The sequence below is a fragment of the Bos taurus genome, chromosome 15 (assembly GCF_002263795.3).
Source record: "Bos taurus isolate L1 Dominette 01449 registration number 42190680 breed Hereford chromosome 15, ARS-UCD2.0, whole genome shotgun sequence".
Classification (NCBI taxonomy): Eukaryota; Metazoa; Chordata; class Mammalia; order Artiodactyla; family Bovidae; genus Bos; species Bos taurus.
Window position 1 is genome coordinate 29,805,225 of NC_037342.1, and position 16,341 is coordinate 29,821,565.

Below are 16,341 nucleotides of genomic sequence, written 5' to 3' on the forward strand. Positions count from 1 at the left end.
GTTCCAAAGAATAGCAAGAAGAGATAAGAAAGCCTTCTTCAGCGATCAATGCAAAGAAATAGAGGAAAACGACAGAATGAGAAAGACTAGAGATCTCTTCAAGAAAATCAGAGATATCAAAGGAACATTTCATGCAAAGATGGGCTCGATAAAGGACAGAAATGGTATGGACCTAACAGAAGCAGAAGATATTAAGAAGAGGTGGCAAGAATACATAGAAGAACTGTACAAAAAAGATCTTCACGACCCAGATAATCATGATGGTGTGATCACTGACCTAGAGCCAGACATCCTGGAATGTGAAGTCAAGTGGGCCTTAGAAAGCATCACTACGAACAAAGCTAGTGGAGGTGATGGAATTCCAGTTGAGCTATTTCAGATCCTGAAAGATGATGCTGTGTAAGTGCTGCACTCAATATGCCAGCAAATTTGGAAAACTCAGCAGTGGCCACAGGACTGGAAAAGGTCAGTTTTCATTCCAATCCCAAAGAAAGGCAATGCCAAAGAATGCTCAGACTACTGCACAATTGCACTCATCTCACATGCTAGTAAAGTAATGCTCAAAATTCTCCAAGCCAGGCTTCAGCAATACGTGAACCGTGAACCTCCTGATGTTCAAGCAGGTTTTAGAAAAGGCAGAGGAACCAGAGATCGAATTGCCAACATCCACTGGATCATGGAAAAAGCAAGAGAGTTCCAGGAAAACATCTATTTCTGCTTTATTGACTATGCCAAAGCCTTTGACCGTGTGGATCACAACAAACTGTGGAAAATTCTGAAAGAGATGGGAATAACAGACCACCTGACCTGCCTCTTGAGAAATCTGTAAGCAGGTCAGGAAGCAACAGTTAGAACTGGACATGGAACAACAGACTGGTTCCAAATAGGAAAAGGAGTCTGTCAAGGCTGTATATTGTCACCCTGTTTATTTAACTTATATGCAGAGTACATCATGAGAAATGCTGGACTGGAAGAAACACAAGCTGGAATCAAGATTGCCGGGAGAAATCTCAATAACCTCATATACGCAGATGACACCACCCTTATGGCAGAAAGTGAAGAGGAACTAAAAAGCCTCTTGATGAAAGTGAAAGTGGAGAGTGAAAAAGTTGGCTTAAAGCTCAACATTCAGAAAACGAAGATCATGGCATCTGGTCCCATTACTTCATGGGAAATAGATGGGGAAACAGTGGAAACAGTGTCAGACTTTATTTTTCTGGGCTCCAAAATCACTGCAGATGGTGACTGCAGCCATGAAATTAAAAGACGCTTACTCCTTGGAAGGAAAGTTATGACCAACCTAGATAGCATATTCAAAAGCAGAGATATTACTTTGCCAACAAAGGTTCGTCTAGTCAAGGCTATGGTTTTTCCAGTGGTCATATATGGATGTGAGAGTTGGACTGTAAAGAAGAAGGCTGAGTGCCAAAGAATTGATACTTTTGAACTGTGGTGTTGGAGAAGACTCTTGAGAGTCCCTTGGACTGCAAGGAGATCCAACCAGTCCATTCTGAAGGAGATCAGCCCTGGGATTTCTTTGAAGGAATGATGCTAAAGCTGAAACTCCAGTACTTTGGCCACCTCATGCGAAGAGCTGACTCATTGGAAAAGACTCTGATGCTGGGAGGGATTGGGGGCAGGAGCAGAAGGGGATGACAGAGGATGAGATGGCTGGATGGCATCACTGACTCCATGGACGTGAGTCTGAGTGAACTCCGGGAGTTGGTGATGGACAGGGAGGCCTGGCGTGCTGCGATTCATGGGGTCGCAAAGAGTCGGACATCACTGAGCGACTGTTATGATCTGATCTGATCTGATACCTGAATGGTCTAGTGGTTTTCTCTACTTTCTTCAATTTAAGTCTGAATTTGGTAATAAGGTGGTTTGGAACCAAATAATGCTGCTGGCATTAGAGAGAGAAGCTAAAAGAGAGCGAGAACTAGAGAAGCTAGAAGAGGTCAAAGAGCTATAAAGGCAGTGAGGAATTAGAGGCCAGGATCTGGAAGATAAGGAAGGCTCTGAAGGGTAAGCCTGATTTTTGAGGCTGCCTTGCCCATGAGGTCATTGTTGATTCTGAAAGCAATAGGTGAAGAGGCCAAATAGAATTTTCAAAATGCTCATGTCATGGAGGACAAAAAACTGCAATTAGGGCCTCCCAGGGTGGAGGGAAACACTCTAGATTTGGGGGTCGAGTCCCTGAAGGCCTGAATTATAGGAGTAATTTACTTCTGTCTTTACAGGGACCTGAAGAGTGAAACCCAGTGTTTAAATCTCAATTTTGGGTTAGTTTAAGATGACCTGGAATTCCTCGTGTCCCTAGCTAATCTGTTTGCTAGAAGCAAAAGTAAATCCTTTCTGAATAATATCATCCATAGCCTCAGATTATCTTTATAATTTTTTATATACAGTGTTCAGCCCTCCATAAAAATTATGAAGCCTTATGAAAAGATAAACCACAATGAACAGGAAAGATTGATAATAGAAAAATACAAAGGATACAGATATTTGAGTTGTCAGTCATGGGTTTATATCTATGATTATTGTCTTAGAAGAATTGAAAGTAAAATTGATAATTTTGTCAGAGATCTGAAATGGTAAATAATGAAATAGAAATTCTAGAACTGAAAAACAGAAGAACTGATTGTTAAGAACTCAGTGGTTGGGTTTAACGGTATAAAGCTGAAGGAAAAACTAGTGAAGTGGAAGATAAGTCAGAAAAAAATCTAGACTGAAGCATTGAGAGACAAAAGGATGGAGAGTATGTGAGGCATATGGAATGCTGAGCAAAGTTCTCATGGACAAGTACTTGAAGTTGAGAAAGAGAATAAAGAGAATGAGGCAGAAGCTGTGTTTGATAAGAAATTGGTTGAGAATTTTCCAAAACTGGTGAAAATGAAGTCATAAATTTAAAAAGTGTTCTCAACACCAGGAAAAATCCAGAGTAAACTGCACCGAGGCACATTATTAGTAAAGCCTGAAGAAAAGAGAAATCTTATGAGCAACCACAGCATAAAAGACATTTTATATTTAAAGGTGCAGCAGCGAGACTGACAGCATGACTTTTCAGCAGGAACAGTGGTGTCCAGAAGGCATACTTCATTTTATTGCACTTAACAGATAACACATTTTTTATAAATTGAAGGTTTGTGGCAGCCCTGTGTTGTCAGTTGAAGATAAGCAATTTTTTAGTAATATTTTAAAATCAAGGTATGTAGATTATTTTAAAAGACACATTACTATTGCACACTTAGTAGTCTGCAGTATAATATAAAGATAGCTTATGTGCACTGGGGAACCAAAAATTTTATGTGAGTTGCTATAAAGCAGTACTCCCTTCATTGCAGTGGTTTGGTCTGGAAATGGTGGTATCTCCGAGGTATGCCTGTAGCTGAGGAGAACTTACAGCCCATAGCCTATACCCTAAAGGGCATAGGGTATTCTTTAGGCTGAAGGAAAATGGTTTCAGACACAATGAAGAGGATTGGGAAGGGTGGTTATGTGGGTAAATATGAATGAATGTTGTCTGTATAAAATAATAAATAGTAATAATGACTTACGAACTTGATATGCTATTTGGGATTAAAATGTATGATAGTAATAGCACATGACTTGAAAAGAGTAAACGGAGTTAGTGCTCCATGTCCCTTGCATTGTCTGGGAAGTGTAGAAGTACTACTTGATAGAAGTTTTCATGAGTCAGAGTGCATTTTATAATTACTAAGGTGTTCCTTTAAAGAGTAGCAGAAGAATATATATTTGACAAGCTAATGGCGAAAATTGGGACAATAAACAGGAAAACTAAATGAGGGCTAGAAAGGGGAGGTAAAGGAATATGAAACGAGAGACACCCATTGGAAACAGTGAATTATTTTATTATTCACTATACTGTCAGAACTTATTAAGTGAACCATATGAAATTGGCAGTATTTGGCCTGCAATAATAAGTTTCATAATTGAAGTGTAAACAGGTCAAATTAGTTAAAACCAAAGATTGTCAGGATGGATTAAAAGAAAGCCAGTTATATTCTGCACAACAAAATCATGCCTTAAGTGTAAGAAATTTTTTTTTTTTTTGGCGCACATCTCGGCTTGCAGGATCTCAGTTCCCTGATCAGGGATTGAACCCAGGCCATGCAGTTGAAAGCCCAGAATCCTAACCACTAGCCCCCCATTTGTAGACTTTTTGATGATGGCTAGGAAATCTCATGGACAGAGGAGCCTTGGTAGGCTACAGTCCATGGGGTCTCGAAGAGTCTGACACGACTGAGCGACTTCACTTTCACTTTTCACTTTCATGCACTGGAGAAGGAAATGGCAACCCACTCCAGTGTTCTTGCCTGGAGAATCCCAGGAATGGGGGAGCCTGGTGGGCTGTCATCCATGGGGTTGCACAGAGTCGGACACGACTGTCGCGACTTAGCAGCAGCAGCAGTCTGACCAGTGTAAGGTGATTTCCTCACTGTAGTTTTGATTTGCATTTTTCTACTAATTAATGATGTTGAGCTTCTTTTCCTGTGTTTGGCCATTTGTATGTCTCCTTTGAAGATGTGTCTATTTAGATCTTCCTCTTATTTTTTGCTTAGGTTGTTTGTTTTTTGAAATTGAGCTGAATGAGCTGTTTGTATATTTTGGAGATTAATCCCTTGTCAGTTGCTTTGTTTGAGAACATTTTCTTCCATTCTGTGGGTTGTCTTTTGTTTTGTTTACGGTTATGATTTGTTTGTGTGTCTTAAGTAATACTTCCCCTTTGAGATCATAAAGTTCAACAAATATTTTCCAAATTTTTTTCCTAAAATCTTCAAAGCTTTTTCTCTGCACAAAATCTTTAATTCACTGCAAATTTACTTCTTACGTAATGTGTAAGGGATATATTTTTTTCCATATGGATAACCAGTTTTCCAGTAGTTTTTCTCTTTAATTGTTTTGTGGGTTTGCTTTTTTTTTTGGCCATGCCTCAGGGCATGCAGGATCTTAGTTCCCTGACCAGGGAGAGGACCTGTGCCCCCGAAGTAAAGTGCAGAGTCCTAACTACTGGATCACCAGGGAACTCCTCGTGAACTTATTTGTAATGCCGCTTCTGATACTGAATTTCTATACGTGTGTGTCTCTGTTTGGTCTCTCTTCTTATCCATTTGGTCATTTATCTGTCTTTGGGTGATATCACATTATTTTAATTATAAGATGTGAAAGAGTCTTGATAGCCCATTGGGTAAATACCCCCTACTTCAAAATAGGCTTGACTGGTTTTCGTTTGTTTTTATTCCATGTGAGTTTGGGATCAACTTGTTAAGTTCTGCGAAAAAGCTCTTTGGGGTTTTGATAGGAAGTGCCCTGACTTTATATACTAACTTGGGGGAGAAGTGACATTTCCTTAAACATGATACAATTCTTCCTTAATTTCTGTTTTTACGTTCTTCAGTAAAGTTTAATAATTTTCTTCATACAAGTCTTGCACATTGTTAGATGTATTCCTAGGAGCCTTAAAATTTTATTTAAGCCATTTAAAATGACAACAATTAAAATCATGTTTTCAAATTATTTATAAAATGTTTATGAATACTGTTTTGGTTTATTGGCTTTGAATCCAGGTTACTTTTGAATCCAGTAACCTGTTAGACTGTTTGTTTCTAATGGTTTGTCAGTTCTCCTTTATTTTAATCATGGACAGTTATATCAGCTGCAAATAAAATAAAGTTTATTTTTTTCTGTTACTCACATTTTTACCACCTATGTATGCACATCTCAACAATTTAATGGGATATCTTTGTAACAGTAGTGTAGTCATATATGTGTATATTTTGTTTTCTGGTTTCTTTAGATCTGTTTTGAGAGGAGCATCCACGTGGTAGTGTGGTGGTGGTGGTGTAGTCACTAAGTCGTGTCCGACTCTTGCGACACCATGGACTGTAGCCTGCCAGGCTCTTCTGTCCTTGTCCAGGCAAGAGTACTGGAGTGGGTTGCTATTTCCTTCTCCAATATCGTAGTGTATTATTGCTAATAAATATACTACAATTTATCCACTCTACTGTTGATGGACATTTGGGTTGTTTGTAGTTGTTAGGTGTTACATATTTTTGTATGTGTATCCTAGTATACCTTTCCAGGTGGAGATCTGCAGGTTCGTACAGCATATAAATCTTTAGCCTGACAATATAGTGCTGAACTGTTTTTCAAGGCGGTTTTATTAGCTTGGATTCCCACCAGTAGTATATGAAGGTCCTTGCTCCTTTCCAGTGATTAGCATTACCAGTTTGGTGTATGTAGTGGTAGTTGTGAGCATATGATTTTCATTTTAATGAAATTAAAATGATTAATAAGACCAAGGACCATTTCGTATGTTTAGTGGTTATTTGGATATCTTCTTTTGTTGTGTTCTTGTTCAAGTCTTCTGTTCATTTTGTATTAGGTTGTATCTTCTTTACTGATTTGTAGATGCTCTTTATATATTCTGGACATATATATATATATGTCTTAATATATACATATTATGAATATCTTCTCTGTTTCTGTACATGCATTTTTACTCTTTCATGGTATCTAGAAGTTCTTTTAGAGTGTAGTAGACTTTAATATTTTCCTTTATTGCTAATGTATTTATGGTCCTGTTTCAGAATTTTTTCTCCATCATGAGGTAATGAAAGATAGTTTTCCTATCTTCTAAAGCTGCCTTTCACATTTAGATCTAGAACCCATCTAGGTTTTTTGTTTTGTTTTGTCTTTTTTTTTGAAGAGTGGATTCTTTTTATTTTATTTATCTTATTTTTTGGCCATGCTGTATAGCACATGGGATCTTAGTTCCCTGGCCAGGGATCAAACCTGTGTCCCCTGCATTGGGAGTGCAGAGTCTTAACCACTGGACCACCAGGGAAGTCCTTGATTTGTTTTGTTTATTGTATAGTATAAGGTGAGGGTTTAGTTTGACTTTCTTTTTTTCCTGTGTGATTGTACCACTACTGTTTTTGGAAAGATCATCACTCCATTGTGATAAGTCAAGGGTCTATATATGTGTGGGTCTATTTCTTTACTGAAATAGACGTTATTGTTCCACTAATTTATGTTTTTTTCAGACACAGAAAAATCTATGTAAATGGAAAGTGCTAAATAAGAATAGGAATGAATACAAATCATTAATCATTATAACGAATAGAAAATGTACTAAACTCACCAGTCAAAAAACAAAGATTGTTACATTGGATTAAAAAAATCTGACTATATGTTTTTTAAAAAGAGAACTACTTAAAGCTAAGAACTCAAAAAAGTTTAAAAGAAGGTAAAATGAATCACCAAGCACATTCTGAGAGTCTTGCATTTAAATGGGAAGAAATGGTGTCTTGAAAGAGTTGGTTTCAACTCTTTGCTGGGTCTTTGCTGGGTCCAAGAGCCTGTGCTCCTGTCCCCCAGTGGTCGTCAAAGCTCTAGGCTCCTATGTTTCCAAGGTTTTCCTCCCAGGGCAGCCATGTTCTTTGTTTGTGCCCCTGGAAATTTTCTTTGTTCTGTTGTGGGATGAGCCATGCATTTCAAAGGAACTTGCTGTACTTCGTCTAGCTTTTTTTAGGCATGTGTGTGGGTGTCTCCCCCACCCCAATTGTTTAGTCTTCTGTGTGTTATCTGAACTGTTAAATACAGTTTTAAGAACCCACCCTTTTGGGGGACTGCTAAAAGTGATTGCCTGTAGGGGGGTGTTATGGATCATTTCTTATATTCTTGTGCATTTTTCATATTTTTGCAAAAGAGCACATATTTTATAACTTTTTTAAATTTAAAAAAGGAAGTTGCCCGTAAGATCCTCCAAGTAATAGTCCTTCTTTTCCGTTTGTTGCAGGTGGTGCGGTTGTGTCAGAACCCAAAGCTGGCGCTAAAGAATAGCCCACCTTATATCTTAGACCTGCTGCCAGATACCTACCAGCATCTCCGCACTATCTTGTCAAGATATGAGGGGAAGATGGAGACACTTGGAGAAAATGAGTATTTTAGGGTGTTCATGGAGAATTTGATGAAGAAAACTAAGCAGACCATAAGCCTCTTCAAGGAGGGGAAAGAAAGAATGTATGAGGAGAATTCTCAGCCTAGGTAATGGAGAATACTACACAAATATTTATTCAGGTCTGTGACTGCCCGAATGGGTAACACGTAGAAATAGTGGAGTTGGTTTTAATTTTATGTCAACAGAAATAGAATGCAAAGTTAACATTTTGACTTAAAGCTGTGTTTTGTGTTAAAGGTTGCCTTGGAGGGTAGTGATCCATCCCTAGCTCTGATCATTCATTTAACCTCTGAAAAGTGAGTGACTTACAGTCAGGAAGATGAGCTGGAGACAGGCGGTTTTTTAGAGATCTGGAAGTTTGTGGATAGGTGAGTTTGAAAGAAAGAAGTTGGAGTTGACAGTAAATAGTAAGGGGTCAGATTTGGACCATGAGCTGTGGCCCACCAGGCTCCTCTGTCCATGGGATTCTCCAGGCAGGAATACTGGAGTGGGTTGCCATGCCCTTCTCCAGGGGATCTTCCCCCACCTAGGGATCAAACCTGTGTCTCTTACATACGTCTCCTGCATTGGCAGCCGTGTTCTTTACCACAAGCTCCATCTGGGAAGCCTCATTTGCCTGAGCTGGTAGCATATTAAGTAAGGTTATAAGTTGGGGATAATAGAAAAAAATTAGCTAGTAGTTTGGATAACTTAAAAAAAAAAATAAACCTAAGTGAAATGACATTTTCTTTATAGGTAAGGTAGCTTTTCAAATAGAGAAAATAGAATACTTTTCAAATAGAATTGGCAAAATGCAGTTAATTCAATAAATATTTGAGGAACCATTAAGTATTCTTTTGTAATTATTAAATGCTAAAAACTGTATTGGCGGTTCCGTGTGTTATTGGCTTGGTTGTTGTAAATTATGTATTGGGAGAGAAATAGATTGATTGCATGTATTGTATAGTTGTGTTTTGTCCAGTCGGAATTAAATATTAACTCACCTGGAACAAGTAATAAGATATAAATTCTGTTAGAACTTTTTAGGGAGTAACTTACTCTTGAGGAGTGACTTGAATTGGGAGGGACAATAATTTCTGAGGGCATTCAGTCAATGTGCCAAGGAGTAATTTATTAAATGGTATCCTTGTAGACTTTGATTCTGTTGGCTTAGATTCTGGGAACTTTCATCTTTCACTTAAAATTTTACCCACATCATTACTCATGTTAACTTTACTGTGACAAATGACTCAGGTTTGGTCTAGAGTATTAGAATTTTCTTCTTAAGAAGATTTCTGGTGACTGAATTCTATTTGTAGGAACTTTTATAATACCTAATTTATATGAAAATGACCTTTGTCTACTTAAATTATTTAAATTTTATGGCTTTTGTTAAAACCGTGACTACTTAGACATTAGCTAATCAGTCATTTTGTATTGCTAAATTAAAATAAAAGTAATTTTGGACTTTATTAAGTACCGTAACTTAAGAATAATTTTATTTATCATCCACAGTGTACTAGGTTCTAATTCTAGGAGGTGAAAAGAAGAGTTAAGCATTTAATTCTGATGTCATGTGATAAATGCTTTAATAAAAATATGTACAAAATGCTGTATGAACAGTGTTGCCTAGTGGCATCGGGGAAGGTGGCACAGAGAAAGTATTATTTGAGCTAGATTTTGAAGGATCTTTTGAAGGAATTTTCTAGGCAGAGAAGTGAAGCAAAGGCCTTTAACACAGTGGCATGAAAATGCAGGCTCTGTTTAAAGAACGTGAGCGGTCTGGTTTGGCTAGAACTAGGGGAGATAGATAAGCTGGAAATACAGGTTGGAGTCAGATTGTAAAGAGCTGTTTTTTGACCTCTAGAATTTCTCCTGTTGATAACATGCTGCTATAGAAAAGGTTTTATTTATTTATTTTTTGAATTGTTGTTCAGTTGCTAAGTCGTGCAACTCTTTGTGACCTCATGGACTACAGCTTTTTTAAAATAATGAAACAAAAATTGTAGATTTTTCAGTCTTTTTGGAGCACACTGAACATTGACTGACATTTTACTTTTTTAAATTTTTATGACTGATAATTCATCACTGAGAGGCAGGATAGTCTACTGGTTAAGAAGAGAATTAACTCTGAAGCCAGCTGCCTTAGTTTGAATCTTAACTTTTCCACTTACTTAGTGTGATTCCTTGGTTTCCTCATCTGTAAAATGAGATAATAATATAATTTTTCTTGTGGAGAATTTGATAAGTAAATGTTTGGTACTTAGAACAGTGAATTTGCTTGTTGGGAATTTGATAAGTAAATGTTTGGTGCTTAGAACAGTGATTGGCATATGGAAAATAATGAGTGGGTTAGCTCTTATTATATTAATCATCTTCATTACTTTCATTACTATAAACATAGATTGTTGGGTCAGGCTGTTTGTCATTAGTAAGCATAACCTGATGAAGTACGTGGGACTTCCCAAATGGTGCTAGTGATAAAGAACCCACCTGCTAGTGAAGGAGACATAAGAAACAAGTTCAGTCCCTAGACGGGGAAGATCCCCTGGGTAAGGCCATGGCAACCCACTCCAATATTCTTGCCTGGAGAATCCCATGGACAGAGGAGTCTGGCGGGCTATAGTCCATAGGGGTACAAAGAGTCAGACATGACTGAAGCGACTCAGCAGGCACACATACATGCAATGAAATGCATAGACCAGTTTGCTCTTACTACGTGGCTTCACAAGATACTTGTAAGTTCTTTTGCTTTTTTAAAAAAATCTTACTGTCAGTATGTCTGTTGGTATCAATTTCATTTCCCCTAATATAAAGCTTTTAATCCACTATAGGCTTGACCATACAACCAGGCTTGTACAAATTATATATAAAGTGGGAATAAATAAATTTGAGGTGAGAATACAATTTTTTTTTGGTAAAGGAAAAATATATGGCTTTATGATCTTTGTGATCTGTATTTTGGTTGTTAGTAGGCTTTTTTCCTATGCAGTTTTAAAAATTGAGATAGGATTCATATACCATAAAATTCACCCTTTTAAAATATATAATTTAGTAGTTTTTAGTGTGTTCACAAAGTTGTGCAACTGTCACTACCACTTAATTCCAGAACATTTTTATCACCCCAAAAAGAAGCCTCATTTTCATTAGCAGTCACTCGCCATTCCCTACTCCTGCTTCTCCCCAGCCGTTGGTGATCAATAATATTTACTTTATGTCTCTGTGGATTGCCTGTAATAAACATTTCATTTACATATGGCCTTTTTTGTCTAGTGTCTTTGACTTAGCGTGTTTTCCCATTCATCCATCTTATAGCATAGATCATCACTTCATTCCTTTTTATGGCAAAATTATATTTATATTGTATTTGTGTGTGTGTGTGCACGCTAAGTCATATCCAACTCTTTGTGACTGCATGGGCCATAGTCCACCAGGCACCTCTGTCCATGGGATTTCCTAGGCAAGATTACTGGAGTGGGTTGCCATTTTCTTCCCCAAGGGTCTTCCTGACCTGGGGATTGAACCCTTGTTTCCTGTGTCTCCTGCATTGGTAGGCGGATTCTTTTCTACCGTGCTACCAGGGTATTTATACTGTAATTATATTTTATTGATATTGTATTGGCATTTTGATTACAGACATTTGGATGGTTTCTATTACTAATAATGCTGCTATGAACATTTATGCGCAATTTTTTGCGAGACTATATGTTTTCAGTTCTATTGGATATATATCTAGGAGTGGAATTGCTGAGTCATATGGTAATTCTGTATTTAACATTTTGAGGAACCACCAAATTGTTTTCCACTGCAGCTGCACCATTTTACATTCCCCAAGCAATATATAAGAGTTCCAACTTCTCACCAATACTTATATTTTTTTTGTTATAGCCATCTTACTGGGTATGAAGTAGATACTCATTGTTTTGATTTTCATTTCCCTAATAAGTAATAAAATGAGCAGTCTTTTTATATGTTTATTCTCTGCTTGTGTATGTTCTCTGGAAAAATGTCTGTTTGAGTCCTCTGCTTGTTTTTTTGACCTGGGTTACTTGGCATCCGGTTCTATCACTTCATGGCCTGTAGAAGGGGAAAAAGTGGAAGCAGTGAAAGATTTTATTTTCTTGGGCTTTAAAATCACAGACGGTGACTACAGCCATAAAAGACACTTGCTCCTTGGAAGGAACGCTATGACAAACCTAGACAGAATATTAAAAAGCAGAGATATCACTTTGCCAACAAAGGTCCATCTAGTCAAAGCTATAGTTTTTCCATTAGTCAGGTAAGGATATGAGAGTTGGATCATAAAGAAGGCTGAGTGCCGAAGAATTGATGCTTTTGGACTGTGGTGCTTTAGAAGACTCTCGAGAGTCCCTTGAACAGCAGGGAGATCAAACTAGTCAATCCTAAAGGAAATCAACCTGAATATTCATTGGAAGGACTGATGCCGAATCTCCAGTACTTTGGCCACCTAATGCAAACAGCTTACTCTCTGGAAAAGACCCTGATGCTGGGAAAGATTTAAGGCAAAAGGAGAAGGGGGCATCAGAGGATGAAGTGGTTAGATAGCATCACTGACTCAGTGCACGTGAATTTGAGCAAACTCTGGGAGATAGTGGAAGACAGGGGAGCCTGGTGTGCTGCAGTCAGTGGGATCGCAAAGAGTCAGACACAGCTTAGGGACTGAACAACAACTTGTCTTTTTATTGTTGAGTTGTAAGAGTTCTTTACATATTCTGGATACTAGATTCTTATCAGATATATGATTTATAAAACTTTATTCCCATTCTGTGGATCATCTTTTCACTTTCTTGGTAGTATAATTTGGTAGCCTTTCCCTTCTTCAGGGGATCTTCCCAACCCAGGGATTGAACCCAGGTCTCCCACATTGCAGGCAGATTCTTTACCAGCTGAGCCACAACGGAAGCCCAAAAATACTGGAGTGGGTAGCCTTTTCCTTCTCCAGGGGGTATTCCCTACCCAGGAATCAAACTGACATCTCCTGCATTGCAGGCAAATTCTTTACCAACTGAGCTATCAGGGAAGCCCAGATTCTTACCAGATATATGATTTATAAAACTTTATTCCCATTCTGTGGGTCATCTTTTCACTTTCTTGATAGTATCATTTGAAGCACAGAAGTGTTTATTTGGTTGCACCAGATCTTAGTTGCAGTACACAGGCTCTTAGCTGGGGCATGTGGGATCTAGTACTCTGACCAGGGATCGAACCTGGGCCCCCTGGATTAGGAGTGCAGAGTCTTAGTCATTGGATCACCAGGGATGTCCCTGAAGCATGAAACTTTTTAATTTTGATGAAGTTCAGTCATTTTTTTCTTTGGTTCCTGTGCTTTGATTTCATAGCCAACAGTGAAAGTGACAGTGTTAGTTGCCCAGTTGTGTCCGACTCTTTGTGACGCCATGGGCTGTACCTCTGTTCATGGAATTCTTCAGGCAAGAATACTGGAGTGGATTGCCATTCCCTTCTCCAGGGGATCTTCCTAATGTAGGGATCAAACCCAGATCTACATTGCAGGCAGATTCTTTACTGTCTGAGCCAGCAGGGAAGCTTCATAGCAAAGAAACCAGTACCTAATCCAAGATCGTGAAGTTTACAGTTATGATCATTTTGTGTTAATTTTTGTTTATGGTGTAAGGTAAGGGTCCAACTTAATTCTTTTGAATGTGGTCATCCAGTTTTTCCAGCACTATTTGTTGAAAAGACTGTCCTTTTCTCACTGAATGAAGTTGGCATCCATGTTGAAAATTAATTGACCATGTGTGTGAAGTTGTATTTCTGGGCTCTCTATTTTATTTCATTGGTCTATATGTCTATCCTTATGCCTTTCCTGGTGGCTCAGACAGTAAAGAATCTGTCTGCAATGTGGGAGACCTGGGTTCAGTCCCTGGGTTGGGAAGATCCCCTGGAGAAGGGCATGCCAACCAACTCCAGTATTCTTGCCTGGAGAATTCCATGGGTAAAGGAGCCTGGTGGGCTCCAGTCCATGGGGTTGCAGAGTCAAACACAACTGAGCAACTCACTTTAGCTTTCTGTATATATATCTTTATGCCAGTACCACAGCATCTTAATTACTGTAGTAAATTTCTTTGTAGTAATTTCAGTAATTTACTTTGTAGTAAAGTTTTGAAATCAGAAAGTGTGAATCTTCCAATTTTGTCCCTTTTCTAAATTGTTTTGCCTTTTTTGAAGTCCCTTGAGATTCTTATGAATTTTAGGATTAGCATGCCAATTTCTACCAAAAGGGCAGCTGGAATTTTAATTGAAATTGCACAGGACCTTTAGATCAGTGCAGGAATTACTGCTATCCCAACAATACTAAGTCTTCCCAATCTATGAACGTGGGATGACTTCCCATTTATTTTGGGGTCTTTATAATTCCTTTCAGCAGCATTTTGTTTTCAGTGTACAAATCATTTACCTCTTTGGTTAAATTTATTCCCAAGTACTTTACTCTTTCAGATGCTATTATATGAAATTGTTTTTTCTTAGTTTCATCTTTAGATTGTTCATTGCTGCTGTGTAGAAAGAATATGGTTCAGTTTTGTGAAGTTTTGTGTTTGATTTTGAATCCTGTAACTTTGCAGAAATCATTTATTGGTTCTGGTGGTAGTGGTTTTTTTTTTTTTTTTTTTAATGGATTCTTTAGGATTTTCTACAAACAAGATCATATCATGTGCAAATAGAGATAGTTTTACCTCTTCCTTTTCCATGCGGGTGCTTTTAATTTATTTTTCTTGCTGAATCACTTTAGCTAGAACCTCATGTGTTGGATAGAAATTATGTTGAATAGAAGTAGTGAGAAACAGACATCCTTGTCTTGTTCCTGATATTAGGAGGAAAGCTTTCAGCCTTTCATCACTGGGTATAATGTTAACTGTGGGATTTTCATAGATGCCCTTTATCAGGTTGAGAAAGTTTCTATTTCTTTATTATTATTTTTTTAATCACAAAAAAATGTTATAGGCCTTTTATGATTTGCTCCTGGTTTTTCTTCTTGGGAAAGGAAGATTTTTGGACTCTTAAAATTCTAGAAAAAGTGAGTATCTTGAGTTGCATTAAGGACAAGAATGCAGGCAAGCCCAAGGAGTAACTGAAATCAGGGTTGAGAATGCTGCCAGGACACTACCTGTATTCTCTCAATGCAGATTACTATCTGAAATCTGGTCTCTGCTAGAGGCTTCTCAGGTGACTCAGTGGTAAAGAATTCACCTGCCGATACAAGAGATGCGGGTTTGATCCCTGGGCTGGGAGGTCCCCTGGAGAAGAAAATGACAACCCACTCCAGTATTCTTGCCTAGGAAATCCCATGGACAGACAGCCTGGCACGTTACAGTCCATGTGGTCACAAAGAATGAGACACAACTCAGCGACTGAGCAAAAGCAACAGCTGGCCTCTGCTAAACCCAAGATTTACATCTTACAGGTTTCCACCATAGCAGGGCATCTGCGTCTTGATACCCCTTTTGTTTTAGGCTTGGTATAGACCAATTGATTATCTATGGACCAATCAACTCTAAAAGAAAAACTTAGTTCTATGATTAGTCAAACATGGGCAAAGTGTCACTTCTAAACAAACCTGCTATGGCTTGGGGAACATATCTGTTCCCTCAAACCATGTACATGAGGGAATTTGTTCCCAGACTGGATGTTAAGGAGCTTATCCCTTAAATATTCTGTAGAAGAGTGTACATAAGTGTCTGTCAGTATGTAATACAGTTACTTCCTGTTTTTATTTTAGAGAGGATATTAGATGAATTAACTTCTCTGAAGATAAATTTGCCATCATTTTTCTTAGCCTACCAGGCTCCTCCGTCCATGAGATTTTCCAGGCAGGAGTACTGGAGTGGGTTGCCATTGCCTTCTCCGAGACTTTATAAAAAATGAATTAAGTGAAAACCATAAGCTGTTTTCTTGCCTTTTATCTTTAATTCTGGTTTTTGCACCTGTTTTCCTTAGTGTGCAGGATGTTATAGTAGAAGCTGAGTGGGATTATATGGTGCAGTTAATTTTAAAATTATCTTGCTGTATTGTCATTGTCTTATTGTATTCATTTTGGAAGTTAAACTTTTCTGTTGCGTGTATATTATCTTTTTAGAGGTGGTTATAAACTGAAATTATCAAAATTTGGTTTTGTTATATTCAGCCAGGAAGAATTCAGAAATAGATAAAAGCTTATGTGCTAACCATTCATTAAAGAAAAAATAGTAGTGAGTATTTTCTCTGTGGTAGGCACTGCTCTAGGAGCACTGATACAGCAATAAACAGAAGATAGTCCCTTTTCTCACGATGCTTATTGCGAAGAGTTGTACATGACTTAATGACTGAACAACAAAATTATAACCTTATGTTCTGTCTTTTAC

At 38.0% G+C, this 16,341-nt stretch overlaps 1 protein-coding gene and 1 non-coding gene across 3 annotated transcripts in view; one reads left to right on the forward strand and one right to left on the reverse strand.

The window, feature by feature from the left end:
* CBL (Cbl proto-oncogene) overlaps nucleotides 1-16,341 on the forward strand; it is a 99,330-nt gene that overhangs the window by 18,064 nt on the left and 64,925 nt on the right. For both annotated transcript variants that reach the window (XM_002693082.6, XM_010812517.4), the window contains exon 2: nucleotides 7,823-8,070. In XM_002693082.6, the coding sequence (XP_002693128.3) occupies nucleotides 7,823-8,070 (248 nt within the window). The remainder of the gene's footprint in view (nucleotides 1-7,822; nucleotides 8,071-16,341) is intronic.
* TRNAG-CCC (transfer RNA glycine (anticodon CCC)) lies at nucleotides 6,796-6,868 on the reverse strand. The gene has a single exon. It is a non-coding gene; the product is annotated as a tRNA-Gly (tRNA).